General features: G+C 45.0%; 1 protein-coding gene across 1 annotated transcript in view; it reads left to right on the forward strand.

Annotated features, from left to right (window-relative positions):
- Window positions 1–27,300, forward strand: part of Prkcq (protein kinase C theta) — a 153,108-nt gene that overhangs the window by 60,723 nt on the left and 65,085 nt on the right. Inside the window, exons 2-7 of the mRNA XM_004662392.2 lie at window positions 10,275–10,401; window positions 15,214–15,413; window positions 18,564–18,624; window positions 24,709–24,871; window positions 26,554–26,585; window positions 26,682–26,767. Coding sequence (XP_004662449.2) covers window positions 10,284–10,401; window positions 15,214–15,413; window positions 18,564–18,624; window positions 24,709–24,871; window positions 26,554–26,585; window positions 26,682–26,767 — 660 coding nt within the window. The 5' untranslated portion in view covers window positions 10,275–10,283. The remainder of the gene's footprint in view (window positions 1–10,274; window positions 10,402–15,213; window positions 15,414–18,563; window positions 18,625–24,708; window positions 24,872–26,553; window positions 26,586–26,681; window positions 26,768–27,300) is intronic.

The following is a 27,300-nucleotide window of genomic DNA, read 5'->3' on the forward strand; positions in this document are numbered from 1 at the left end:
AGGTTGAGAAAGTCTTTAGGTGTAAATAGCTCAATACAGGAGCAAATGCGGTCATCCTGTCAAATGAGATTCCTACTGAGTGATATCTGGGAAGTGAGATTTGGTCACAATGGGAAGATGCTGGACACATGCAACTTGATGTTACCACGTCACAACCGAGAAAGGTTTGTGTGGGTGGTTTGGGATAATTTCTCTGAGCCTCAATTCCTTTGTCTGTTATATGAGCATTCAGACCACTTGATCACTGGGATCGGCTCTCAGCTTTTAAAAAGAGGGTTGGGGAAGAGAGGGAGAAAAGGAGACCCTATGTGATTTATCCACTGCCAGGATGGTTTGAATGTAGAGTGCCCTCCCCGGTTTTGTGTTTTGAATGCCTGGTGGTGCTATTTTGAGAGGCTATGGAACCTTTAGGAGATAGCGCTTCACTGATGGAAGTGGGTCGCTGAGGGCAGGCCTGGAAATGTTCTATAGCTTCCTCGGTTCCTGTCGCTGTCTGGGCCTCATGTCCAGCATGATGTGAGCAGTCCCTACCGTACTGTCCCCTGCTGCGGACGGAGCTGCCCTGCTGCTTCCCCACCAGATGGGCCGCAACACGAAATAAAAGTGAATCTATTCCTTGTTTCTGTCAGGTATTGTGATCACAGCAGCCCAAAGGAAACCAATACAACAGCCTTATTACACTTGAGTCATCCATTCTTATTCAAGAGATACCTATTGCAAGCCTATTCTCTTTCAACCCCCATGCTCCTCCCTGTGAGAGAAGAGAAAGATGCATTCTTCCATCCCACTGTGTTCCCTTCTCAAAGTGGGCCTAAAAGTCACTAAGCTTGAAGGAGTGATAGGAGATAGGGAAGAATGAACTTGGGAGATATGCTTAGCCACCTTTAATGCAGTGGTTTAGAACAAGGCTTCTCAGTGCTCCTGCCAGTCTCCTGTGGGGGCCACCTTAGGCGCTGTAAATGGCTTGGTAGTCTCTTCAGCCTTAACCTCTCCGCAGGAGCACCTTGTCCTCCCTACTTAGGACAACCAAAGGACCTCCAGGTGTCCGCTTGAAATCATGTTGGTCTGGGTGAGAAGCGCAGACTTCGAGGCACCGAAGAGCCAGCATCGTGCTAGATGCTCAGGCAAAGATTAGAAACATGCAGGCCTTGGCTTACAGAGTTTAGTCATATGCAGCTTCTCAAACTAGGACATGCAGCAAGCCCCCGAGGCCTTGCTGACGTGCAGATTGCTGGTCACTACCCTACAGTTTCCACTCAGCAGGGACGGGACATTTGCAGTGTTTGCATTTCGACAGGATTGTCACGTGATGCTGGCGCTAGAGTATCTCCTGGGTCTCATTTTAAGTACCGCTGAGCTTGTGGCTCCATCTTGCAGGGAGGTGGTGCCCACTGCAGCTGTGGCCAGGTTTACAGTGAAACCACTTCAACGCAGTCAGACTCCCAACTTCTTAGACTAAGAGATTAGGACTTCAAATGGATTACTTAACCCACAGCCAATCTGAAATGCTATAAGAAAAAAAAACTGAAACCAACTACAGGGCTGGAGAGATGGTTTAGCAGTTAAGGCATCTGCCTGCAAAGCCCAAGGACCCAGGTTCAATTCCCCATGACCCATATAAGCCAGGTACACAAGGTGGTACACGCGTCTGGAGTTTGTTTGTGGTGGCTGGAGGCCCTGGCGTGCCCACTCTCCTTCTCTCCTCTTTTTCACATTCTCTCAAATAAATAAAATATTTGAAAAATAAAACAACTAGGGAATCCAATACCTATAGAAAGTAGCAATATATAGCCGGGCTTTGTGGTGCACGCCTTTAATCCCTGCACTTGGGAGGCAGAGAATTGCTGTGAGTTCAAGGCCGCCCTGAGACTATGTAGTGAATTCCAGGTCAGCCTGGGCTAGAGTGAAACCTTACCTCAAAAACCAAAAAGAAAAAAAAAAAAAAAAACACAAGAAAGTAGCAATATGTGATGAGGGTTATAAACTAATTTTGGTTTCCTTCTAAATTTGCAGGTTAATACTTAGTGAATAGACTAGCATAAATATAAATATGACCTATTTTTCAGTTTCTATAAATTCTAAGCTCCAGCCCCTTTGACTAAAAGCTTTTTTTGTATGGGATGGAGAGATGGCTCAGCAGTTAAGTGCTTGCCTGTGAAGCCAAACAACCCAGGCTCAATTCCCTAGGACCCATGTAAGCCAGATGCACAAGGTGACACACACATCTGGAGTTTGTTTCCAGTGGCTGGAGGCCCTGACATGCCCATTCTCACTCACTCTCTCTCTCTCCTTTGCCTCTCTCTCTCACTCAAATAAATAAATAAAAATATATGTTTAAAAAAGCTTTTACCTATGGCTTGCTTTTTTTTTTAAGTTGAGGGCATTTCTGTATGTGTCAAGATGTAGACAATTCACCTGCACCAAAATTCAACATCTGTGCACATGCGTCCCAGCTTCGTGCTCTTTTCCGTTTGGTCACCTTCTCTGGGCCAGAGCATCTCTGTCTCTGCAGCGTCTTCCTGTGATAGCGGTGACCTAAGCCACCACTGTCTGTCCAAGCTGGCACCTGCAGGATTCCCCACGTGCTCTGAGCACAGCTGTACGTTCATCTAAGGACCCAACACTGCTGTTTCCGCTTGTGGCGGTGACTCTACTGAACACTGTGTTTTCTTTGAAAAGTGCCACACGCCCTTAGGAGGAAGTGAGGTGCAGTGTTAAGGCGGCACCATGAACACAGGGTGCTGTGTTCCTGGTGCGCCCCTGGTGCGCCCGCAGTAACAGCTCCCCGCCTTTCCTTGTCCTGTCTCTGACATCAAGTCCAGGTGACATCAAGTGTCGTGTTTACTTTGCTCACAGATAGGAGTGGGAGGGAAGTGGAGACTCCTTCCCTGACCCCTCTGGTACACCCCTTCCCTGACCCCTCTGGTACACCCCTTCCCTGGGTCTCAGTGCTTAGCTACATCAGGAACCATATCACATCAACATATCTAATACAGTATTTTGTAATCTGGTTGATAGTTTAGAAAATGCTTTTTTAATTAGCATGCAAAGCACTAGGTATCATTATAGTATTTTCAAACTCAACTTTTAAACCTTTACTATTATGATTATTAACACAACTTGTTCTAATTGATTCTTCAAGCCCCTCACCCACCTCTTCCATCTACCTCCCCTGGATTCTGCCCTCGTCTTGACACTTTTGTGTCACCTGTGTCCCCTTGCCCTCCTCCTCCTTAGAATCTCTGTTACCTTCTCTTGGTCTCCTTTCTAGCATTTTAGGCTTTCCTCAGATTTCTACCATGTACATACATACATATAAATAGCCTAGGCTAAGATCCACCTATGAGAGAGATCATGTCACTTTGGTCTCTCTATATTTGGGATACCTCGCTTAATACTCTTTCTGATCCATCCATTTTCATGAAAATTTTATTTTCCTGTATTCCTGAGTAAAATTCTACTGCATCTATGTGCCGCATTTTCATAGTGTCACCCGCTCGCCCCGGCACACCAGCTCTCTCTTTTCTCACGTGCGCGCTCACACTTGCTGTCTTGCATTAAAAAAGCCCAATCTGTTGGACTTGCCTCAAAAAAAAAAAAAGTTTGTGCCACTTCCTGTACTTAACCAGTAGTTTAGGCTTATTCTGGGTATGTTAAATGAACTACAGAGGAAATGATCATATTTTTTTTCATTAGGAAGAATGTCAAATGATCTTTTGAGGGACTTTATGGGATTATTAAAAAGTATCTTTTCCACCAAACACTGCTATAAGCATTTTCCATGGATTAATTCCTTAAACCTCTAAGGTGCTGTGTCTCTAGTTTTGGATGGTCTTTTCATCCCCTGGAGAATCACCTTTCCCTCCCCCGTTCTCCCAGCCCCAAATTAGCTTAGTCATGAGGTTCAGCCCAGCATCACCTTCCGCAGTAAAAATATACTCATTCCGCTGTTTTTCCTAATTAAGTCTAAAATAACTCTTTTAATAAGCATAAAATAAAATTTCCAGGTGCAAGGAAAATGTGGGATTCCAATTTAATTGACAGTGTTTCATTTTCTCTGTGAAATAACAATATGTCCTGCAGTTAATAGGCCAGGAAGCAAGAGCAGAGGGCAGATCCATGGCCACCCTCAACGATCCACTTATGTCCACCACGCTCTAGTTTCAGTCTTCCAAATGGTGCCACCATCTCAGGACAAAGGGCTCAAAACATGAGCTTGCGGGTCACATTTTACATTAGAACAGTAACAATCACGTCTTGCTGAGAAGTTACAATTGGAAATAAAATGCTTTTATTTCTTCATACCCACGTTTATTACTTGATCACGCTGTGTTCTCTCATTGACACATTAGGCATGTTGATACAAGTAATAAGTACCGGGTTTTGTTTATCTGTTCGTTTGAATAGTTGGTTGGTGGGTGGGTTTGTGTGTTTGAGATAGGGTGTCTTTCTATAGATCATATTGATGTCAAACGTATGATACCCCTGTCTCAACCTCCCACGTGGCAGAAACACACAAGCGCCACCTTGCCTGACCAGGATGTTGTGTGTTATTTTACCTGATGCCCTGCCCTGCTCCTGAAACATCTCTAACTGAAAATGCTATCCTTTTTAAAAAAATTTAAAAAATGTGTTATTAGTTCATTTGCTCCAAAAAAGAAAAAGAATTCTTGAATTGTTAGAGCCAATGCAATTATATAGAATTGCCACTGCTTTCGAGTTCTATGAGATTTGTCTCTATCAGAGTCAGAAATGCAGATACCCAATTTGACTGTGGACAGTGACTCAGACTAAGTAAGTAGGTGAGCGAGCATAGAGTGAGGCAAAGGACCTGAATTCTCGTCAGGAATGCAGATGCCCAGTTTAGCTTGTGGAGGGTGACTCAGGCTCAGTAAGTAGGTGAGCGAGGACAGAGTGAGTCAAAGGACGTGAATTCTCGTTGCAGTTCAATTCCTGTGACCTAAAGCACACCTGCTACCACTTACTCTTGACCATGGACCTGCATCAGATCTGTGTGCCAATGGCCACATGAAATCACATGTGAAGGTGAAAGCATTGATCTTGGAAGAGTAAAGATCCTTGGGAAACTTCTAGCACCTCTTATGAAGGCATTTTGAGCTGGGATAGCAAAACCCGGGGAGAGTGGCTGGCCATACTTGATACCCGTCGTGATGCATGGTGGCACCGAGGAGACTGGGTGAGGGTACGAGTACCGGATGGCAGATATCCGTAGGGATTTATGAGCCCTTGCTAGCCAAGTGCAGGCAAAGATCACATCATTCAGTGAAGATGTGCCCTTAAGAGACTTTTTCTCCTCTCTTCCTGCCCTATTTGGTACAAAACAATAATGAGAAGAAGGGCTATGGGCAAATGTATCAGAGTTGGAATACTAATAATTCACCTTTATTAGGAGTGTGCTATGTGCCAATCCCATTTTAAGCATTTTGTATGTTTGCCCGTTTAACTCTCATAGCCCTCCGAGACTACTAGTTGTAATAGCAGCTGTTTCCAAAGGAGAAAGTAGGCATAGAAAGGCCAATAACTCCAACAGCTGAACTCACGAGAGCAGCAACCCCGGGCCGAGAACAAGTTCTCCGAAGTTTCCTTTGTTGTCCGCTTCCTCTGCAGCTGCCCATGGCTCCATCTGAATGTGGTCTGTCTCTGCAGGTCAGAGAAAGACATGAGAGCAAGAAACCAAGTCAAATATTACTTGGGATAATTAACTCCTTTAGCAGAAAATGCTCTGGCTGTCTACCATAGATGAGCTGAGGTGTCAGCTCTGCAAACGCAGAGATGAGTGAGCCATGCTCCCTACTCGGCCAAGGGAGTCAGCCATGAACAAAAGTATGTACTGAGGCTTCCAGGGAACTATGACAATGTGGCCTGTGATCCTCTGTCATTTTCTCTATGCTAAAATGACTGAATGTCCAAAGGAATGTGCTAGTAGAAGAAACTCTTTATTTTCCCTGGGAAGAAGGGAGTCCATTTGCAGTCGGTCAGAGGAGCTCTTGCTGAGTTTATTGTACACGAGAACCAAAACTCCTATCATTGGAGTTGAACACCTCTTCTAAGTTCTGAGCATCTCAAGGACTGAGCAGAAGACAAGCTCATGTGGTCCTACTAAGCGCCCACATGTGATGGCCAAGACTTGGAAACACATAGCACAGAGCCCGAGCCTCAGGATGTTCTCTCCTCACACTTTAGACATGGCAGCTAGGCAGTGAATGGGAAGGGGGGGGGGGAAGAAGAGAGGAAACAGGTACCCGAAAAGATGAGGAAGGCGAGGAAGTGGAAGATGGAGTAAACCAGGGGGACATTCGAAGAAAAAGGGACAGTTTTCCTGAAAGTCAGAAAACAACCAGAGAAACAGTGGCAGTTCTGCAAGATCCTGAGATTTGGGCTGCCGCATGAAAATGTCAGAAAATAAGAAGTGACCAAACCTCCTGCAAACAGGGAGAGAGAGAGAAGGGGAGGGAGAGAGAGAGAAGGAGAGAGAGAGAGGGAGAGAGAGAGCTGCCGCAGTATGTAAGACAGGCAATGCACAGTAGGGCTGAGCTGAGACAAAAGCGAAGGAGTGGCAGGAGCAGAGACAGCAAACTGGGTGTGGAACAGGAGGGGAAGGCGGAAGTCACGCAAAGGGCAAAGCTGAAAACTGAACTGTAACAGGCAGGGCGGATTTGAAAAGGAAGACAGTGTCTTCCAGATGGATCCTAGTGAATATCTACGTGTAAATGTAGACAGGTGACAGGAGAGAGTAGAACACGTGGTTTTATTTCTCAATTAAGAGGTTTATGGAGGGACCTGATTTCCGCCTTGTTAGAAATAGCTTGGCCATTCAGTTGTCTTACGTATACACCTGTGACATGGGAGACGATCTTGCTCGAAGAGTAAAGGAGAGAATGATTTTTGACATTTATAATGCTCAGAGGAAAACTTTACAAACTGAGCCCTGAGGCATCCTATTTCATAATATTTGTTGTATGTTTACTTTTCTATTTTAACACCGAAGGAAATTCCTCCTGTTCCTATGATCAGCTCCAGAAAGGAGCTCACCGAAACCTATGTGCGTTTCATTCTCCTGTACTGACCACACATCTTGGCTCTTCACCTACATTTCCACACATTAGCCAGTTCTGCCTTCTCAGTGTCAAAACATATGTCAGATCACGTCACTGTGGCCAAACCTTTATTAGAAGAGAGTCTGGTGAGGCTGTCTAATGGTCACATACACTAGATAAATCATCACAGCACTTTTGGTTGAGAGAATAGTGCAAGCGAATCTGATAGAACGCACATTAATGTGCATTGCTTGCTAAGTAAGCAAGATGAGGAAGTAAATAAACAAGGCCTCAGCGAGGAGAGTGGGGTTTGCTGTAGTTCCCCTCCATGCTGTAAGCCAGAGGATTCTGGTTCCACTCTCCAGGACCCAAGTAAGCCAGATGCACAAGGGGGCGCATGCATCTGGAGTTTGTTTACATTGGCTGGAGGCCCTAGCATGCCTATTCTCTCTCTCTCTCTCTCTCTTCTTCTTTCTCCCTCTCAAAAAGTAAATAAATAAATACAGTAACAATTAAAAAAAATTACTTACCTTTAATTATGCTAATGAGATATTTGAAAGTCTACATATTGGGCAATTGCCGTCATGAGTTAGGGGAGTTCTCAGGGATTTTTTTCCCCTGATAAACTGAGAAATAACTAAATCTGAAAGGTCTGGGAAGAAGAGACTCTCAAAAGAAAAACTACATGTCTCTGTGGCAAAATGGACTTCTAGTCTTGCAAAGAAATCCACTTGGAGTGCTTTCAGCTAGTAGCTCAGCTCCTGCCCAAGATTCTGAACTCAGAGAGTAAAGAAGTCCCCGGAAACAACTGAAGCGGTCTAGCTACGATCTAGAGGCATGGTGGATGAGCAAATGCCTCCAAGTCTAAGAACACCCTCCAACCCATGTCTTATATACCACACCATTTACATTAACCTTCCAAACTCTGCAGAAATCAGAATACCAGCAATTTCTTTAAAATTACCACCACCTGCCAAAAGTCCTTTAATTTGTCTTTGCATAAACTTGAAAATTATCCAAAAACATTCCATCATATTGGAGACCTCTGTGGGTTTTATATATTACCTATTAGAAGCACAATACTCTATCTATGTTATTGATTCTCACTTCTGGATTCCTGTCATTCCAAACAGAAAGCTTCCTCCATACCAAGGCAGAGAGACCACCAGTGTCCTGTCTAGCTTTGATTAACTTACAAAAGTTCTGAAAAATACTGGAGGATAGAGTGGTTCAAGAAAAGAGGAAGCAAAGAAACAACTTTGTCACTAAATACTCAATAATAGATCAATGGGACCTTGTGGAGAATTAGATTTCAAAAAAGGAAACATATTTGAGGTGAGGTTGAGGTGAGTGGCCAGAGCAAGAAAGATGGAGCAACAGAGGAAGAATCAAACTTAGGGGCTGGAGAGATGGCTTAGTGGTTAAGGTGCTTGCCTGTGAAGCCTAAGGACCCTGGTTCTACTCTCCAGGTCCCACTTAAGCCAGATGCACAAGGTGATGCAAGTGTACAAGGTGGTACACAAGTCTGGAGTTTGGTTGCAGTGACTGGAGGTCCTGGCATGCCAATCCTCTCCCTCCCCCTCTCTCTCCTCTCTCTCTCTCTCTCTCTCTCTCTCTCTCTCTCTCTCTCTCTCTTTCTTTCTCCCCCGTGCATAAAAAAAAGGCCAGTCTTTTTGGCTTACCTCAATAAAAAGGAAAAAATAATTAAAAAACAACTTGGAATCTGGAGCCAACATGGTGATAATTTTCACCCAAAACTCTAGGAAAATATAATTATTAATTAGGGTGCTGGCATTTATGAAGTACTTAGACAATAAAGCACAATCTTTGTGTCTGCGTGTGTGTGTATGCATGTACTATGTGTTCATGTTCACATGTGTGTGCCTGATCACGTGTGCATATGTGTGTGGGGGCCAAAGGTTGACATCAGGGCGCTGCTCAATCATCATCTTAGTTTGTTGATATTGATTGATTGATTGATTGATCTGACAGAACGAGAAAAAAAGAGAGAGAGAATGAGCCTGCCAGAGCCTTCTGCTGCTGTAAACAAACTCCAGAACCATGCAACACTTTGTGCGTCTGACTTTATGGAGGTACAACAGAATGAAACGTGGACTGTCAGACTTTGCAAGCAAGAGCCTTTAACCACTGAGCCATCTCTCCAGCCCTCCATCTTATTTTTTAAATTATATACTTATTTTGGTTTTTCAAAGTAGGGTCTCACTCTGGCCCAGGCTGATCTGAATTTCACTATGTAGTCTCAGGGTAGCCTTGAACTCATGGCAATCCTTCTTCCTCTGCCTCCCGAGTGCTGGGATTAAAGGTGTGCGCCACCATGCCCGGTCATCTTATTTTTTGAGATAACATCCCTCAAGGAACCTGGAGCTCACTGATTCAGCCAGACTCGTTAGCCAGCAAGCCCTAGGGAATCTCCTGTCTCCACCTCTCCGATGCTGGGATTACAGGTGCATGCCCCTGCACACAGCCTTTATGTGGGTGCTAGGAACTTGATCTTTGGTCCTTATGTTTGCATGGTAAGCACGTCACCAACTGACCAATCTCCCCAGGCCAATACATGATCGTACTGGCCGGTGGCTAAGAGCTTCTTAAGCGGTTTATAACATTCAAGAGCTTAATTTGTGTCTATGTGGATATGAGTGTGCATAAGTATGGTTATGACAAGAACAAGTCATTTTTAAAATATCCTGAATAAATAAATAAGGATCAGCTGCTAGACACAAGGAGCCAATTTCATCTCACCCATAAATAGACCACGTAAGAATTCCGTGGTGTCGTATTTAACCAGGGCGACTGAAATAGACTTACTCTTTGTAGACTCGTTTCTGATTACTGTGTGTCTTGGGCACCGGCTTGAATAACAGAAGAAGGGAAATGTTGGAGAATGTTTGCCTCACTATGCAGCTATTAGGCATCGCTCCCTTAGACTGGCGGGCATGAGCGCCTTGGACAGTGCCCGGTAGCCGGGCAGAAGGCGGACCTGTCCTCAGCACCCTTCCTCTGGCAGGCCGCCGTGCTGGTTTGGGGTGAATCCAGCAGCGTGCTTGGCAGAAGGGGAAATGAAAGCATTTGTTCCGAAGGGCCGTGGGCTCACTTGAGCCTCTGGCTGTCTGAGATAAAACACCGACCCAGGAGATGGGACACCAAAAATAATCCATCTCGGAAACCTCAACAGCGTTTGTCTGTGTCATTCTCCAGGCAGTGACCATGTCGCCGTTTCTTCGAATTGGCTTGTCCAACTTCGACTGTGGGACGTGCCAGTCTTGTCAGAGCGAGCCGGTGAACCCCTACTGCGCCGTGCTGGTCAAAGAGTACGTGGAATCAGGTATGTCGCTGGGGCCGGTGGCGGTGGGCGGAGGCCCTTGCTAGGGAAGCAAGGCCTCCCAGGACCTTCTAGATCATCTGTGTATGCAGAGCTTCAGAGCTCAGGCCATTGGTGTCCAGCAAGGTCAGGTACTGTCTATGGAGCCAGGCTTAATGACAGAGTCCCCATCCCCCCTTCACTGTATCCTTTTGTCCCGAGAAACAAAGAAGGAGAAAGGTAAGTTGAGGGAATTAGGTCAAGAGTCAATGGGGAAAAAGTGTCCCGAGACAAAGTATGATATGCATGGCCTACATTGATAAACCTGGTTATTGTAAATGATTGTCGATAAATGAAGCTTGATCTTGGGATCAACTCTAAAGACTGCTGGTTTTTTGTTTTGTTTTGTTTGTTTCTTTTGATGTTGCTGCTGTTGCCAAAGCTTAGATGAAGGTTCCAAGAAACCTGCAGCTAGTCACTACAGTCCAAAACAGCAGACTTAGTGATTTGTACTAAGACCCTACATGAAGAAATGGACAGTCCTGCTTTGTCAAATGAGAATATGTACAGGCAGTGTCATGGGGAAGAGGGGACGTCTTTCGTCTACACAAGATCGCATCTGTGAGCTTAGAATGCCCTAGCAAGGCAATCTTGTTGGACAGAGAATCCCTTTGTGATGGTTTCCACCCGTTTCTACTCACTTGACCCCCGCCTCTGGTTGCAGGATTCTTAAGCTCTTCCAAAGGAAAGGTAGAAGAAAACTTAGCTGCCAAGACCTCCCCAGCCTCACTGCCGTGTTCCGCACAGACATGCTGCTGTAGAGGAGCATGAATTCCCGGGGAAGCAGGCTGCAGCCACACACGGCGTCTCAGTACACTTGCTCACAATATGCTTACAGAGAGGCCGGCGCAAGGCTCTGGGGCTAAAGCAGAGAGGAAGGCAGAAAATACACCAACAAAGTCCAGGAAAAAATCTTCTGTAATAGGTGAAATGTGCAACCCTAGACCCAAGATGGCTATGAATGTAGACCAACACAAAACTGTAAACTTAAGACATTGAGAAATTTTTGGAATTATTATTTAGGACATATTTGCTGTTGTTGTTTGTTTTTGATTTTTTTGAGGTAGGGTCACACTCTAGCCCAGGCTGACCTGGAACTCACCATGTTGTCTCAGGGTAGCTTCGAACTCATGGCAATCCTCCTACCTCTGCCTCCCGAATGCTGGGATTAAAGGCGTGTGCCACAACGCCCGGCTTGCAATTGTTATTTGTAACTTGATTGCATGGTTATGAATGAACTTTGTAAATGGCATTGTCATGTCACAAGGTCAAAAGTTAGGTACCGGGTTGGAGAGATGGCATAGTGGTTAAAGCACTTGCCTGCAAAGCCAAAGGACCTCTGTTTGATTCCCCAGGACCCACTTTAGCCAGATGCACAAGGTGGTGCATGTGTCTGGAGTTTGTTTGCAGTGGCTGAAGACCCTGGCATGCCCATTCTCTCTCTCCCTCTTTCTCTCTCACTCAAATGAATAAAATTTAAAAAATAGTTAGGTACCCCCAATAGAGTTACGGTTCTCACACAGTAAGACAGACATACAAGCAAAATGCAGCATGATGGGTAATGATGAGAGCTGGGGAGAAAATACAGCTGAGCGAAGCAGAGTGAAGAGGGCAGAGAGATGAACGTGACAGAGAGTGGTCCTAGAAATGGCTCTATGGGAACTGGGAGCATTTGCAGATGCAAGGGGAAACTGAGGCAGGCATTGAGACCCTCTAGCTAAATGCTTGCAACTCAGGTTTCTGGGGTTTCAAGCCGTAGGTGGCTGTCATGTCCCTTCAAGGCTCCCTCATCCCTCCAGCCACTTGGAGTACATCAAAGGCAAGGAGACATTTCCCTTCTGCCCAGAGTTCTCTCCTGTTTCAAAAGTGAAAATGCCACTTGCTCCCACCGAAACCCTTTCAAATGTCACAGACATCTTTGATGTGTAAAATGTCTGAGTTTTTCAAAGCCCCTGTTTGACTTAATGGGTCTCCAAAAGCCAGTTCTCTTGACAACCTTGGGTCTCACTGACATTTGCCTCCTAAGAGTCTTTTTTCTTTCTTCTTCTTTTTTCTATTTTCTTTTTTTCTCTTTCCTTCCTCTTCTTTGGGCCTTGCTTTTGAACTTGCTCTAATCAGCTCTGTGGATCAGGCTAGCTTCAGAAAGGGAAGAAAAGTCTTTTTCCAGAAGATTGGCCTCTGGACTTTGGAGATTTGTTTTTGACCTTTGCTCTGCACTCACATGGTATCTAGTCTAAGGATGACTTCCAAAGAATTCAAACCCATTTCCATATTGGGTTTTGAGTCGGCAGTTTTCAGGATAAGTCAAAGGAACAGGGACAAACGGGACCCAGTCTGATGGCCAGTGAGCCTCTGAAAATGCTAACTTTCACTGCATATGGATAGATAGGATCCTGATTTCTGGTCTGCTTTTTGAAAATGTGAAAAAATAAGGTTTGCTTTTCAGATTTCTGCCCCTTCTTCTACCATGAAAACAATTGTGATGGGAAGGAATGCTTTGAGGGGAAAGCTTTAAGAGTCTATGGTCAATAGTATTACCATTGGTTTCTTTTGTTGTTGTTGTTGTTTTAAGACAGAGTCTCATATAGCCCAGAGTTAAAGAACTCTGTATGTAGCCAAGGATGACCTTAAACTCGGATCTCCCTGCTTCTACCTCCCAAGAGCTGGCATCAGAAGCTTGCACCACCCCACCACATTTTACATGCTGGGGTGCTGGGGATTGAACCCAGGGCTTCATGCGCGCCAGGCAAGCATTCTGCCATCCACGTTTTATCCCCTGCCCACAGAGCTTCTAAGGCATGCAATCTGCCATGACCGTGTTGAATCAAGCCATGGAAATCTTCTTCATATTCCATGCTTGACAGTGTCATGGCTTATAACTCCACTTGGGTTTACGTAGAATTTGGAAACTTCAGCTTTTGAAACTCCTTGTATATCTTCAAAATAAATATTAACTTAAAGTGCAAAACTTCTGTTCTTTTTAGCTTTCTCTGTTATAGAAATGAGGCCATCGAGTGTTACAATGGCTTTATGTCTGCATTTTAAGTGAATTTCTCCCTTTTGTTTCATCAGTGTCTCTGAACTGCAAATCCTGCACTTAGTGTGTGGATTATCACAAGACACAATCGAGTACAGCCGTAGTGTTCTGCTGCTAAAATAATTGAAGAATATACCAGTGAACATCCAACCCTGGTTAGAAATAACAAACGTAATAACAAAATTACTTCATTCCATTAGTAAACTCTTTTCCGTCTTCTCGTGGCTTCTGCAAGCATTCGCATAAAAGGATTAGCCTGCCCTTGGCTCCGATTCCTGTGAGGAAGGTCCCCACCTTCCTGCCTTCCTACCCCTCTGCTTTCTTTCTTTCCTGCCTGCTTTCTGGCTTCCTCATGTGCAGGTCTGTAGTCAACCTTACTTGTCAGTTTTTACTGAAGTTACACTGAGAATGTACACTGTATCTTTATTCAAGAGCTTCAGAAGGGAGCTGGGTGTGGAGGCGCATGACCGTAATCCCACCCCGTGGGAGCCTAAGGGAAGTTCATGGCCAGCCTGGGCCCCAAATCAAGCTCCATGCCAACCCGGGCTACTTACTCGGACCCTGTCTCAAAGAAAAAAGAATGTAGAACGGGAGAGAGGGGAAAGACTAGAAAAGAAAATATTGGCTCGTTTTGTTGTAGAAGGTATTGTTTCAGTGTTTTTACAGCCAATGGAAAAAAGTATCTTTGTGAAGGAATCACTCACTGTGTGCTTTCATTATGCCACTGGGTCTTTTGATTGAACGGAGTTGTTTTATGTGGACTATTTATTTGAATCTCCAGATGCCTGTGAAATTAACTGCTCAAATACCCAGGCCTTTATTGGCTAACAAAGGAGAGTCTCAGAAGACATAAATGCTTGGGGATTTGGTCTCGTGCGTGGTGTGCACATGTGTGTGAGCATGGGAGTGTTCATGTGGGGGGGGGGGGCAGCACATATGTAGGGTGTGTATGTCTGTGCATGGATGTACAAGTGCGCATGGGCGTGCATGTCGGGGGAGGACAGAGGACGACTTTGAATGATATTCTTCAGAGACTCTGTGGACCACTTTGTGAAAGATGGTCTCTCATGGGCCTGAAGCTCACCAGTCAAAAAAGACTAGCTTGCCAGCGTGCTTTGTGGATCCAGCCATCGCCGCCTTCATAGGGCTGGGATTACAGGTGTGTGCCGGCATGCCCGACATCTTAACAAGGTGCTGGGGACCAAACTCAGGTCCTTGTGCTTATGAAACAAGGACCTACCAACTGAGCTATCTCCCCAGCTATTTTCAAAATCACTTAAGACGGTGTTTATTAACATATCCCCGACCTTGAACTCATGACACGAGGCGGGCTGGCTTGGAAACGTCCACTCTCTCAACTTAGCACCTCCAGTGCTGGCATGATAGGTGCCCACCACCATGCTGAGAAATAATTTTTGTTGTTGTTGTTTGAGCAGATGTTCACTCCCAAAGTGAATAAAAAACCCGTTGAGCTGGAAATGATCAATTCTGTTCTGAAACGTTTCCTGATAGTTGTTGCTTACATCGCCCGCACTGTACCTGGAAATACATCACATTGCCTTGCGTCCAGATCATGGCCCTGCCTCACGCTGCCCTAGGTTATCTCTGATTGTGTGCGGTTGATGTCTGCACTGGAATCATGAGTCCAAGAGAGCGGGGAGATGGATGCACTATTGAGCTGAAGTGAACTATTCTGTGGAGCTGGCAGGAGTGATGTGAACATGCCTTTCTCTTTCTAGAAAATGGGCAGATGTATATCCAGAAAAAGCCCACCATGTACCCGCCCTGGGACAGCACCTTTGATGCCCACATCAACAAGGGCAGGGTGATGCAGATCATTGTGAAGGGGAAGAACGTGGACCTCGTATCGGAAACGACTGTGGAACTCTACTCGCTGGCTGAGCGATGCCGGAAGAACAACGGGAGGACGGAAGTATGGGTAAATGTCAGAGCTGCGGGCTTACCGTGAACGCACGCTAGGGCGCTGGGATCACGGCTCAGTGGGTGAAGTGTGGTCAGGCAAGCATGGGGATCTGAATTCATGTCCGCCATGGCAGCAAGTACCTGCAGTTCCAGCACTCAGAGGTGGAACCTGCAGGATACCTACAGCTTGCTGGCTAGCTGGATGAGCCGTAGATTCAGTGCAAGACCTTGTCTCAAAAGCTCATATGGAGGGCTAAAGAGATGGCTCAGTGGGAAAGGTGCTTGCTTGCAAAGCCTGATGGCCTGGGTTCAATTCCTCAAGTATTCATGTAAAGCCAGATGCACAAAGTGGCACATGCGTATGGAGTTTGTTTGCAAAAGGCCCTGGGGTATCCATACCCATTCATATTCTCTCTCACACACAAATAAAATATTAAAAAATAAACTGATAGGGATATGAAGAGAGACTGAAGACACTTGACCTCAACATCTGGCCTACACACACGTGTACACACACACACACACACACCACAAACACATGCACAAAAGAAAGAAAGAAAGGAAGGAAGGAAGGAAGGAAGGAAGGAAGGAAGGAAGGAAGGAAGGAAGGAAGGAAGAAGGAAGGAGGGAGAACAGGGAGAAGATGCATGCACCTGATGTCAGCTGTTGACCAGCTCAAATTGTCCCTGTCATCCAGGGTAAATGAATCCCTGTCAGTGATGAAAGTGCTCATTCATTGTGGGCTGCAGAATGTATTGACATACTCAATCTTTTGATACCTATGCATGGAGAAGAAAGCCTCAGGGTGCAAACAACTATTATTGACTTAATATCAAAAATTTCCCATAAATATGTGAGGCGTGGTTGCGCACACCTTTAATGCCAGCACTCGGGAGGCAGAGGTAGGAGGATTGCCATGAGTTCGAGGCCACCCTGAGAATACAGAGTGAATTCCAGGTCAGAGTGGAATAGAGTAAAACCCTACCTCGAAAAACCAAAAAAAGAAAAAATCCCAATAATTGAGAAAAGTAACCCATGCCTATTTATTAACCTATCTGAAGGTGAAAGGGTAGAACAAAGACCAATTTCAGGTTTTACATTCTTTCTCCATTCTTTGCCCATCTTTCCTGCAGCCATAATGAATTCACTTATCTTACATGAAGAAATATACCATTCAAAGTTCTCGCCCGCACAACAGGTTTTTGAAAGCTTACATTATGTCTGTTTGGGTAGCAGGTGCTTAGGAATGTAAAAAGGAAAGGGGAATATCAAAGCATAAAGGATTCAAATGAAAATTACCGGGGCACATCACAAATTAAAAATATGAGTAAAAACTGTTGCTGTTGTTATTAGGTCTAAAACCCCCCAAAAAATATTTTCAAAAGTTTGTATCATACACACCAAAAGAAAATATTCTTTTTTGTGTTTGTTTTGTTTTTTAAGGTAGGATCTCACTCTGGCTCAGGCTGACCTGGAATTCACTATGTAGTCTCAGGGTGGCCTCGAACTCATGACAATCCACCTACCTCTGCCTCCCGAGTGCTGGGATTAAAGGCATGCGCCACTACACCTGGCTAAAAGAGAATATTCTTACCTTCCTGCTTGTTCCTTTCAAAACTCAGATTTTAGAAATTCACTCAACAGGCTTTCAAATTACAGGTGTACACTGGGAATGATACAAGCCTAGAAATGACATTTTTGTGTCAGTTTTGTGTTTGTGACCTCACAAAAATCCAACATTACTATTTAGGAAAGTACACAAATCTTTTCTTCTGTCGCTAAAGTAATATTTAAAGACAAGCCGATGCTTGTGCCTGTGCTGACACATCCAGGTGGTTCCATCAGCTTCTCCTGAGCGTTCTCACGCGGCTTGGGAGAGGGACTGCGGAGTTCTAGCTCCCCTGGGGCAGTTCAGGCAAGGAGAGAAGATGGAAAACACTGGACTGTGTCAGAGAGGTTTAATGTGTTAGAGGGCTTTCACAGAGCACATGGCTCCAGCAGGGGCTGAAGCACAGGCGGATTGTCTAGGCCAGCGGAAAGCATAGTTAAGCCACAGAAATTCTCCCCTAGTCACACTCCTGCCTGTTCCTGTTTTATATATATTCTGCCTAATTTATTTTTAAGAGAAGAGCCAACTCCCTAATTTTAATAGTAATACTCTTATTTGTGTTTCCTTTTCAATGCCGAGGAGAGCCAGATGTTTTTATCCTTTTGTTAATTAGGCTTCGCTGATAAGCAGTGGGTTTTCTATTTCTAGCTCTTGAATTTGATTTCCTATCAAACTTTTGCAGATCTCTCCTCCCTCTTCTCTCCCTTCTTCCCTTGCTCCTCTTCTGTCCTCCCCTCTCTTCCTCGTTTTGGTTTGATGAGGTAGGCTCTTGCTGTGTAATCTAAATTATTCTGTCACTCTCTGTGCAGCCCGTGACCTTACAGAAATCCTCCTGTACCCGCCTCCCAAGGGCTGCTGGTATCATTGGCATATATCGCCTCCTGAGTGTGATTTTCTTCTCGTGAGATACTTCCCTGTCTTTGCAGTCTAGAATGGCTGAACATAAGCACATGGTGACAGTCAGATCCTCATTTAACTAACTAGCATATTTCTTTCTAAATTTCTGAGCTTTAGATTTGTTACCAGGTTATTTTCTTGGCTTATGTTGATTTTTTTTTTCTAATGTACGTGTATGTGCATGGATGCTTGTGTTTGTGTCTGTGTGGGTGTGCATGTACGTGGGTGCAGACCGGACGACAACCTCAGGGATGTCAAATACTTTTCTTTCTTGAGAACAAGGTCTCCCATTGGCCTGGAGCTAGTCTAGCTTGCCCATTGGCCCTGCGGGTCCCCTGTCCCCAGCTGTGGAGCGCTGGGATGACAGGCAGGCGGCACACCCCCCGTGTGCAGGTGTGAGCTGGGGTCCAGACTCCAGGCTTCACGTTCACGCAAGTGCTCTGTCCACTGAGCCATGGCTCCTGCCCTTCTCTCTGTGAAGTCTGATCCGGGAGGAAAGTTAATGAAGTGCTAAGGGGTTTCCCTGGAAGGGAGATTATGGTTGCAGATGCTGTGCTCTTACGGTGATGATGGGAGAGGGTGGCAATCTCCGGCCTGAACCGGGGGTCTGGGTATCACATTCCGCACTCTGACTAATGCCTCTCTCCTTCTCCCGACCAGCTAGAGCTGAAACCTCAAGGCCGAGTGCTAATGAATGCAAGATACTTTCTGGAAACGAGTGGCAAGTGACATTTCTTCTTCCTGTTTGGGGGTGAGGAGGGCAGGGCCTTTTGTTCCTATGTAACTTGTTTTACTTTTGCAATAATCACAGAAAACAATGAGGAGAAAAGGAAAATGCAAGGAATTCTGTGGAAATTCTCACTGGTGCTCAAGCCTAAATTGAAAAGAACTATCTGGGCCAGATAAGCACAGAATAAACATGAATGTAAATATAAGCTTATCAACAGAGTATAAATGTAAACAGAGGACATTTATAGCATTCATTTTCAAATTATGTAAATTCATATGCCTGCTGTTTTTCCAATCTCTCTATTTTAGTTTGGGAATTTAATGTAAAAACAAAAGGGTGTTTCCATGCTGCTCTGCGAGTGCGTACTGTCTGTTTATAAATGAGGTCCTATAACAGGCATCACGCTGCCATAGAGTACAAAATATGAAACTGTACACATTTCCCAAAAACTAGTGACAAAATGCTAAGGCTTAATGTTAATCACTTCACACCCTCCAGGAACAAGGAAGGATAAGAAAATCCATTGCTAAAGAGTTTCGGTTCCCTTCTATGCAGAAACCTGGGTCATGGCAGTTGAGCCGCACTGGATACCTGTGACAGCCTGTCGGGCTGTTTTCAATGAACCAAATGCTGCCACACATAACTCCTGAACTGCAGGAGGAACATGTGGATTTACTGACAGGAAACGGATTTGGTTCTCCTAGACGAGTTTTAGTAAAGCTTGAGGAACACTCATCCAAAATACAACAGACCAGGACGGTTTCATACTGTGACTTGTTTTGGATTTGGTGATATCTGCTTATTGATAGTAAGATATATTGAAGGTTGAAACCAAGCCTAAGATAAAATGTTTTTATGCTTCATCTGTATGTTAAACACTATCTTGAAGATACTTTTTGTTGTTATTATTTTGTTTGTGCAAGGTAGGGTCTCCCTGTAGCCCAGGCTGGCTCACTCAGTGGTCCCAGGCTGGCCTCCACCTCACAGTGATACTTCTCCCCCTTCCGAGGTTAAAGGCCTGTGCCACCGCACCCAGCAGATGAAGAGAACTTTATTAAGGATCTTTAGTGACTTTGTACATGAGACAGAGTCCATTAGAATTTCCTATTTGTTGCCACTAGCTGTGCTCCAACAGTTTTCAATCTTAGAGCATTTTGTATTTTAGAATTTTGAGTTAAGGATGCTCAATCTGTACAGAGAAATGAGTCTTGGCGCAGAGGTTTTAGTGTTTGGGTTTTACGTGCATGATCTCTTAGATGTCAGATTCGGAGAAGACCATAGCATGAGGCAATCTGGAAAGCTGAGCCCTTCACCATGCACTTGGTAACCCCGAGGCCGGAGGTGTGATGACGAGACCAAGGCTACATGTGCTACTTTCTCATTGTTATGACAAAATAGCTCCCGCAAACTTCTTCGGGAAGGGTGGGTTTATTTTGGCTCACATCCATCACAGTGGGGAAGGCAAGGCAGCAGGGTGTGAGGCAGCTGGTCACACTGTATCCATAATCAAAGGCAGTGTGGAATTAATGCTTCGGCTCCTCCTTCTCTCTCTCTCCTTTTTAAAATTTTTTTTTAGAGAGGGAGACCCACAGACAGAATTCCAGAGGCATGCACCACCTAGTGGGCCTGTATGACCTTGTGCTTGCCTCACCTTTGTGCGCCTGGCTTATGTGGGACCTGGAGAGGTGAACCTGGGTCCTTAGTCTTCACAGGCAAGCGCCTTAACTGCTAAGCCATCTCTCCAACACCTTTCCCTCCTTTTAAATTCAGTCCAGGTTCCTAGCTCATAGAATGGGCTTTTAGGATACAAGTTCCTACCTCAGTCAACCTAAGTTCTCTCATAAACATGCCAAGAGGTTTTTGTTCCGTGATGATTCGAAACCTCATCAGGTTGACAACTAAGAGTGACCGTCTCAATACCTGGGCCACCGCTTCTCTTCCATGGGGAGAAGCACCTCCAAGTACCCGCTTCACATCTTCTCTCACACATTAGCAGGAACTAGTTATCATTCATAGTCTTCTCAAAAACCATCGGTGCCAGTCCCTTCCTCGCCCACCTTCCCCTTTCTCGCCTGTACCTACCTGAGCTGATGCAGTTTCCTCTCTTCTGGGCTCCCGTTGCCTCCACTCAGTACAGTTCTGAAGTCTACCTTGATTGTTGGCTGTCTAGACTGTCAGGTCCTGGTAGGGCAGCAGCGGTTGAACCACCCTTTCCTTTTGATATCCTTGCAATAGCTGGTCTCAGCACACCCATCTCCCCTGCTTTTTGAGGGTGTCTTGCACTTCTTACCCTCTTGGAGGCTGCTCTTGACTGAGTTCTGTGAAGGCAACAATGTCGTCTGTCTGTGGACTTTTGAATATGGCTCCTTTCTTTTCCACTCCTCTGCCTCAACACGCATTTAATCCCAGCACTCGAAAGACAGAGATAGGAGGATCACTGTGAGTTCAAGGCCACCTCTGGAACTACAGAGTGAGTTCCAGGTCAGCATGGGATAGAGTGACACCCTACCTCAAAAAACAGTCACAAGGGCTGCAGAGATGATGCAGAAGTTCAGGCGCTTGCTAGTGAAACCTAAGGACCCGTGTTCTACTCTCTGGGTCTCACATAAGCCAGACGCACAAAGGTAATGCATGTGCGAAAGTCGCACACTCACACAAGATGGTGCACACGTCTAGAGTTCACAGTGGCCGGAGGCCCTGGCGTGCCAATTCTCTCCCTCTCTCCCTCTCTCTCTCTCTCTCCCTTTCTCTCCCGTAAAAAAATACAAAAAAAAAAAAAAAAACAAAAAAAAACTAACAAAAATTCCTTCCCCTTATTGACCTCATCCCTAGATGCTGTGCTCCAACAACACACTCCCTAACGTCGTAAACGTTCCTTGCTGTCTGTGGTTTCCTCCACATCACTATAACATACTGTCCTGACCCAGCTTCCCCTGCCGGGAAGTGTATCTTGTACAAACGTTCTAACTTCTTTAGGCTTTCTTTTCACATCCCCTGACATTCCTTTCCCTTTCTTTCTTTCTTTGTATTTTTAGAGAGGGAGAATGGGCATGCCAGGGTCTGTAGCCATTGCAAGGAAACACCAGATGCATGTGCCACCATGTACATGTAGCTTACGTGGGTACTGGGGAATCGAACCTGGGTCCTTAGATTTTACAGGCAAGTACCTTAACTGCTAAGCCATCTCTCCAGCCCACTTCCTTTCTTTGTTTGCAGCTGGGTCTCAGATATCACAGGCTGCCCCTGTGTAATGTAAACTGCCCTAGAACTTCTGATATACTTGCCTACACTCACCAAGTGCTGAGATTCTGGGTGTTCATCACCATGGTCCTTTGTTGCTGTTGTTCTTTTCTGTAGTCTGAGGAATTGAACTCGGGGCTTTGTGCACACAAGGGAAGCACTCCATCAATTGAACTCTATCACCAGACGTCTCTGACACTTCTTAAAGATGTAGTTGAAATGTCTTTAGTCTCTATTTCTTCATTACTCCTTCTATTCTTAAATACTAAGAGTCAGGCTTGTATTTTGACCAACCTGCTGAAATAATCTTTCTTAGAGACGTTAAATCAGAACCAGATGTGGTGGCGCACACCTTTAATCCCAGCACTAAGGAGGCAGAGGTAGGAGGATCTCCATGAGTTCAAGGCCACCTTGAGACTCCATAGTGAATTCCAGGTCAGCCTGGGCTGGAGTGAAACCTTACCCTTACACACACAAAAAGCGATATTAAATCATTTAAACAAGTTTTTATTTCTTAGCCTTGAACTTCCTTGAGAGCACTCTGTCAGTGCTAAAAGCCCATAGACTTTACTGATCAGATAGTATCAACTTCTTCCTCTAAGTTTTCCACTGTCTCTGCTCGCACTACACCCGCTCAGGCTGTGTCTCATAACTGGCCCTTCCTTGTGCCACCCTGGCTCAGTTGTAGTCACCCAAGGTTAGGAACAATCTCAGACTTCTTGAGAACAGAAACCTCCTAGTGATGCTCAGAAAACAAAAGTGCCTTGGTGAACTGTGAACAAGTGACAGATCCGAACAAATGAAAAGTTAGAGCCATTACTACATAAGAAATGACCTGACCTCTTTCATAGGAGCAAATTACTTCAGAAAGAAATGTACCTGATACCAAAAGAATTAAGGAAATTCTGTGTTCTTATGATAAATATTCTCTTATAATGGTTGGAATGGTTAGAAGCTAACAGAAACCACAGAGAGCAGGAAGGGAATTAATTCATTGATAGACTGTCGTGACAGTTTTAAGTTTATAGTAATCTAATACAGAAAAGGCTATATATACACATATATTTACAATTAATACAATTAGGGTTTCAGAATATAAAAGTATTTATGCTTTATTTCCTTCACTATATCTAAACCAAAACAAAAATGAGTCAGAGTATACTAATAAGTGACTTATATATGAATCATAACTTTGGGTATATCTGTATAGTTGAGCCATAAATTGGGAAAGAAAATGCTTAATTCAATGACTCCTAATCTCTCATTCACCAAGCCTAGTTTATTTCCACCCTAATTCTAAATAAAGTAACCTGGCTTATGTAACCTTAAGTATTAGGCAATGGCTGGATGTGGGAGACAGAGGTAGGAGGATCATTGTGAGTTTAAGGCCAGCCTGAGACTACATAGTGAACTCCAGGTCATCCTGAGCTAGAGTGAGACCCTACCTCGAAAAACCAAAGGGGGAAAGATGTATTATGCAATGTATTTAGGCCCATCTGAGTAACTATTTAGAGATGTGTTCGGAACTCCCTGTGCCTGGGAGTTTGGGGTGGCCATGCAGTACCCATGAATGACTAGAAAGAAGACGGAAGGCCTCACATGGGTCTTGCAACCTGGCTGGGTTCCTGCAGGAGAGGCCTCCACCTTCTCAAAGCCCCGTCTTTGTCTGGTATGTCTCCAGCCAGCCACTGCTGGGACTAGGAAAGAAGTTTCCTCCGCAGAGACAGGCACCTCCAGTGCACCAGCAGACGCCTCGCCGCTTCACCGAAGTGAAGGCAGTCTCAGTATTCTTAGCTGTACACTGGAACTAATGAGGGTAATGAGAGGGGATTGGGATCAAATCATAGCATGCTCCTATATTAAAATTCTCAGTTTAAAAACAAGAACTGTAAGACCTTCTCGATGTCGAGGAATAGGAGCTAAGTAAAAGAGGTTTAAATAAGATCCCTCATTCCTTGTTTCCAAAATTAAAAAAAAAAAAACAGAACCATGATGAGCACTTATTCTAAATTTCAATTTGTGTAGACAGAAAAGAAACAGAGCAAGTGATCAAAAGATCTCTACCCTATTAGAAATTATGATTCTAGACATTATAATCATGACACTTGCTATCTTTTATTTTAGTAAAGGTTATGATTTTTGTTTCTTCTTTGCTGTTGATCATATTATTCTGTCTAACTACTGGGGTGTTTTGCTGTCTAACCAGGACTGCCTTACCATTCTATGTTATTTGATGTCCTGAGCATTGACAGGGAAATGTGCCCAGGGCTGGCCGAATACACGGAAATCTGATAATTTATTATAAATGACTTCGTTGTACATGGGATTACCTACACATTCAAAAACTGGCTATAATCTATTAACTTTCCGCAATGACCAGGTTAGGCTACAGCAGGTATATCTGGTTACTGTAGCCATCTGGATATCAACAATTCCCAGATCTTTCAGCCTCACACAACAGGCTGCTCAGCTCCCTTCAGTCTGCAATACCGGGTCCCAGCAGAGCCGTGTGGAAAACCTCCTGACATTCCCATTGCTGTCAGTTGGCACCTTTTGGGCTTGAGAGCTCTGTGTCCTGGTTTCACCAATAAAAGAAGACTAGCTCAGCTCTGAGCAGTGCAATGCAGAGGCAACGATGGAACTGCGTTGGCCTCTAATAATGTAGCCTAGGTCCCTGCCACCGAGTGGAGGGGAAGCGCCTTGGCCCTGACCCGCCTTCCCACGCCCACGGGGCGCTGGTGGTGGGTGGCGCTTCCGCATCTCTGCCTGGCGCGGCCTCCCTGCGCCCGCCATCGCCCTGCACAGCATCACTGTCCCCTCTTCCTCTCCCTACAGACACAAAGGACGGGAGTGAATTTGAGAACGAAGGCTTCTTTGCCCTGCACCACCGCCGAGGAGCCATCAAACAGGCCAAAGTCCACCATGTCAAGTGCCACGAGTTCACCGCCACGTTTTTCCCACAACCAACATTTTGCTCTGTCTGCCATGAATTTGTCTGGTATAGTAACTTGACATTTTACTCCAAACCTGGCATCATGTATTTTGTCATGTGATCTGACCTCATGGCCAGACGTGGGAAAGCGTATAAGAATGGCCGGCCTCCTTGCCCCCAGTGCAAAGGGCCTGAGGAATCTGATTCAACAAAAGATTTTTAAAAATATTTTTATTTATTTATTTATTTGTGAGAAGAGAGAGATAGGCATGTCAGGGCCTCTTGCCACTGCTCTTTGGGCATCTGGCTTTGTGTGGATACTGAGGAATTGCTTTGTAGGAAAGCACCTTTAACTGACATCTTTAACATCTCTCCAGCCCTAAAACAAGATTTACATAAATATATTACTTATCCACAAATAGAGAGAGAGAGAGAAATGGGTGTTCCAGGACCTCCTGAAACTGCAACCTAACTCCAGATGCATATGCCACTCTATGCATCTGGCTTTACATGGGTACTAACTAGAGTCACACCTAGGCCACCAGGCTTTGCAGGCAAACGTACTCAACTTCTGAGCTATCTCTCCAATCCTCAAAACAAGATTTTTATAATGTGGTTCCTGTGGTACAAATGCACCCCAGCAAGAAACCTTTGTGAGTTAGCTTTCCTTCACTATGCCAAAATACCTGAGAGAGTCAGCTTTTAGGGAGGGAAGGTTGCAGAGGCCTTGCCAGTGGTTGCTCAGCTCTGGTAGTCTGGGCATGCGGCGAGGCAGCATCATGGTCTCTGGAGAAGAGCTGCTTACTTTATGGCAGAGAGAGAGAGCAGAAAGGGCCTGCAACGTCACCACAGGCTGCCAACCAGCAGTTAACATAAGGCCTCTGGGGAGCATTCAAGCCATGAGGGCCACCCCAAAGACTCGACCTAAGTGGGACACTTCAGAAGTAGGAGGGAAGGAGCAGGAGAGGGGGCGTCTTTGTAGTAGGCATATTAGCCCCTTACCAGCCCAGCTGCCTGGTGCCACAGTTTGCAGTCAACAGCACTGTCCGGTGATGACTGAGGGTTTCAAAGATGCTCTTGAGAGGCTGAGCCCCAGGTCAGCTGAAGCCTCGGGGACCACACAGCAAAAGCCATGGCAGAACAGAGACGGGACTGACGCCATTTCTGGTGTCAACGTCTGTGTCTGCTAAGGGATGCTATTCCCCTCAGAGTCTCTTAATGTACGGGTATCCACAGGTCAATAAGTTTTGGGGGAATGTACATGACACTGTCTCACCCAATTACTTGAAACTGTTTGTAATCATCAGTGTCGCTTGGGAATCTACCTTCATGTTGAGCTTGGTGGAGTGCAGACCTTCTCAGGCCCTCAGGATGAGGAACTAAGATGACTCCCGGGCCTTGTTCAACTACACAGAGACAAAAGCAGAAAGAGGCGATGCGCTCCTAAGGGAAGGGACGGCGAGTGTAAGACATAGGAGTTTGCTGTTAGGAGGCCATGGTGCACTTTTGGTCAGGCATTATAACCTCTACAGGTTTGCTTGAACGTGCAAAACTGAGAAAAAAATGTTCTTTTCAGTTATTATAAAACTGTTAATAAAAGTAACTTAAAATATTTTCTTGGCAAATGACTTAGCAGAGTTACTAGACAAAATGCATAGAAATCTATGAGATGACATTCACCTCTAAAATGTTTTTGTTGCTAATACCAACCTGAACATCCAAATAAGTCGATCCTTACTTTGTTACAGGGGTCTGAATAAACAGGGCTACCAGTGTCGACGTGAGTACAAAGTATTCCTATTGGATTCTCACTGCTCTTTTTATTGATTGACACCTCAACTTCAAATAATTTTAAATTGAAATGGTTTCTTTTCAGAATGTAATGCCGCCATTCACAAGAAGTGTATCGACAAGGTGATAGCCAAGTGCACGGGATCAGCCATCAACAGCCGAGAAACCATGGTAACTGGGTGCACTTAGAGTCCCCTTTCTATCTGATATTGGTGATTTTATCCTGAAACGAACGTTTGCTATTATGAAGATGCCTGAACTTGAATCCTTAAGCTAATCAGTAATCTCCCTGAAACTTTCTTCTTCATAATTCTTAGGTTGTTGGAGGATGTTTGTTTGTTTAGTGGCCCACTGAATTGCGGTAGGCTTGTCTGCCTATTTCCCAGAGTACAGGCGCGATCCGTGACGATACTAGTGTGAATATGACGCCCCTCTCGTTCGCCACCCACAGCTCCTCGGGAGGAGTAAGGTCTCAGGAGCGCATCCCCCACCCATGATGGAATATTGGCAGGCTCAATTTTGTGCAAGAAACCACAGCTGATGAGTTCATTTATGCTTTTTTTTTTTTGAAGCAGGCTTTCACTTGAGCCCAGGCTGACCTGTAACTCACTCTATAGTCCCAGATTGGCCTTGAACTCAGTAATCCTACCCCTGCCTCATGAGCGATTTTTATTGCTGCCCAAACTAAGGCACTTATAAGAGCA

Source organism: Jaculus jaculus, chromosome 15, assembly GCF_020740685.1.
Source record: "Jaculus jaculus isolate mJacJac1 chromosome 15, mJacJac1.mat.Y.cur, whole genome shotgun sequence".
NCBI classification, from domain to species: Eukaryota; Metazoa; Chordata; class Mammalia; order Rodentia; family Dipodidae; genus Jaculus; species Jaculus jaculus.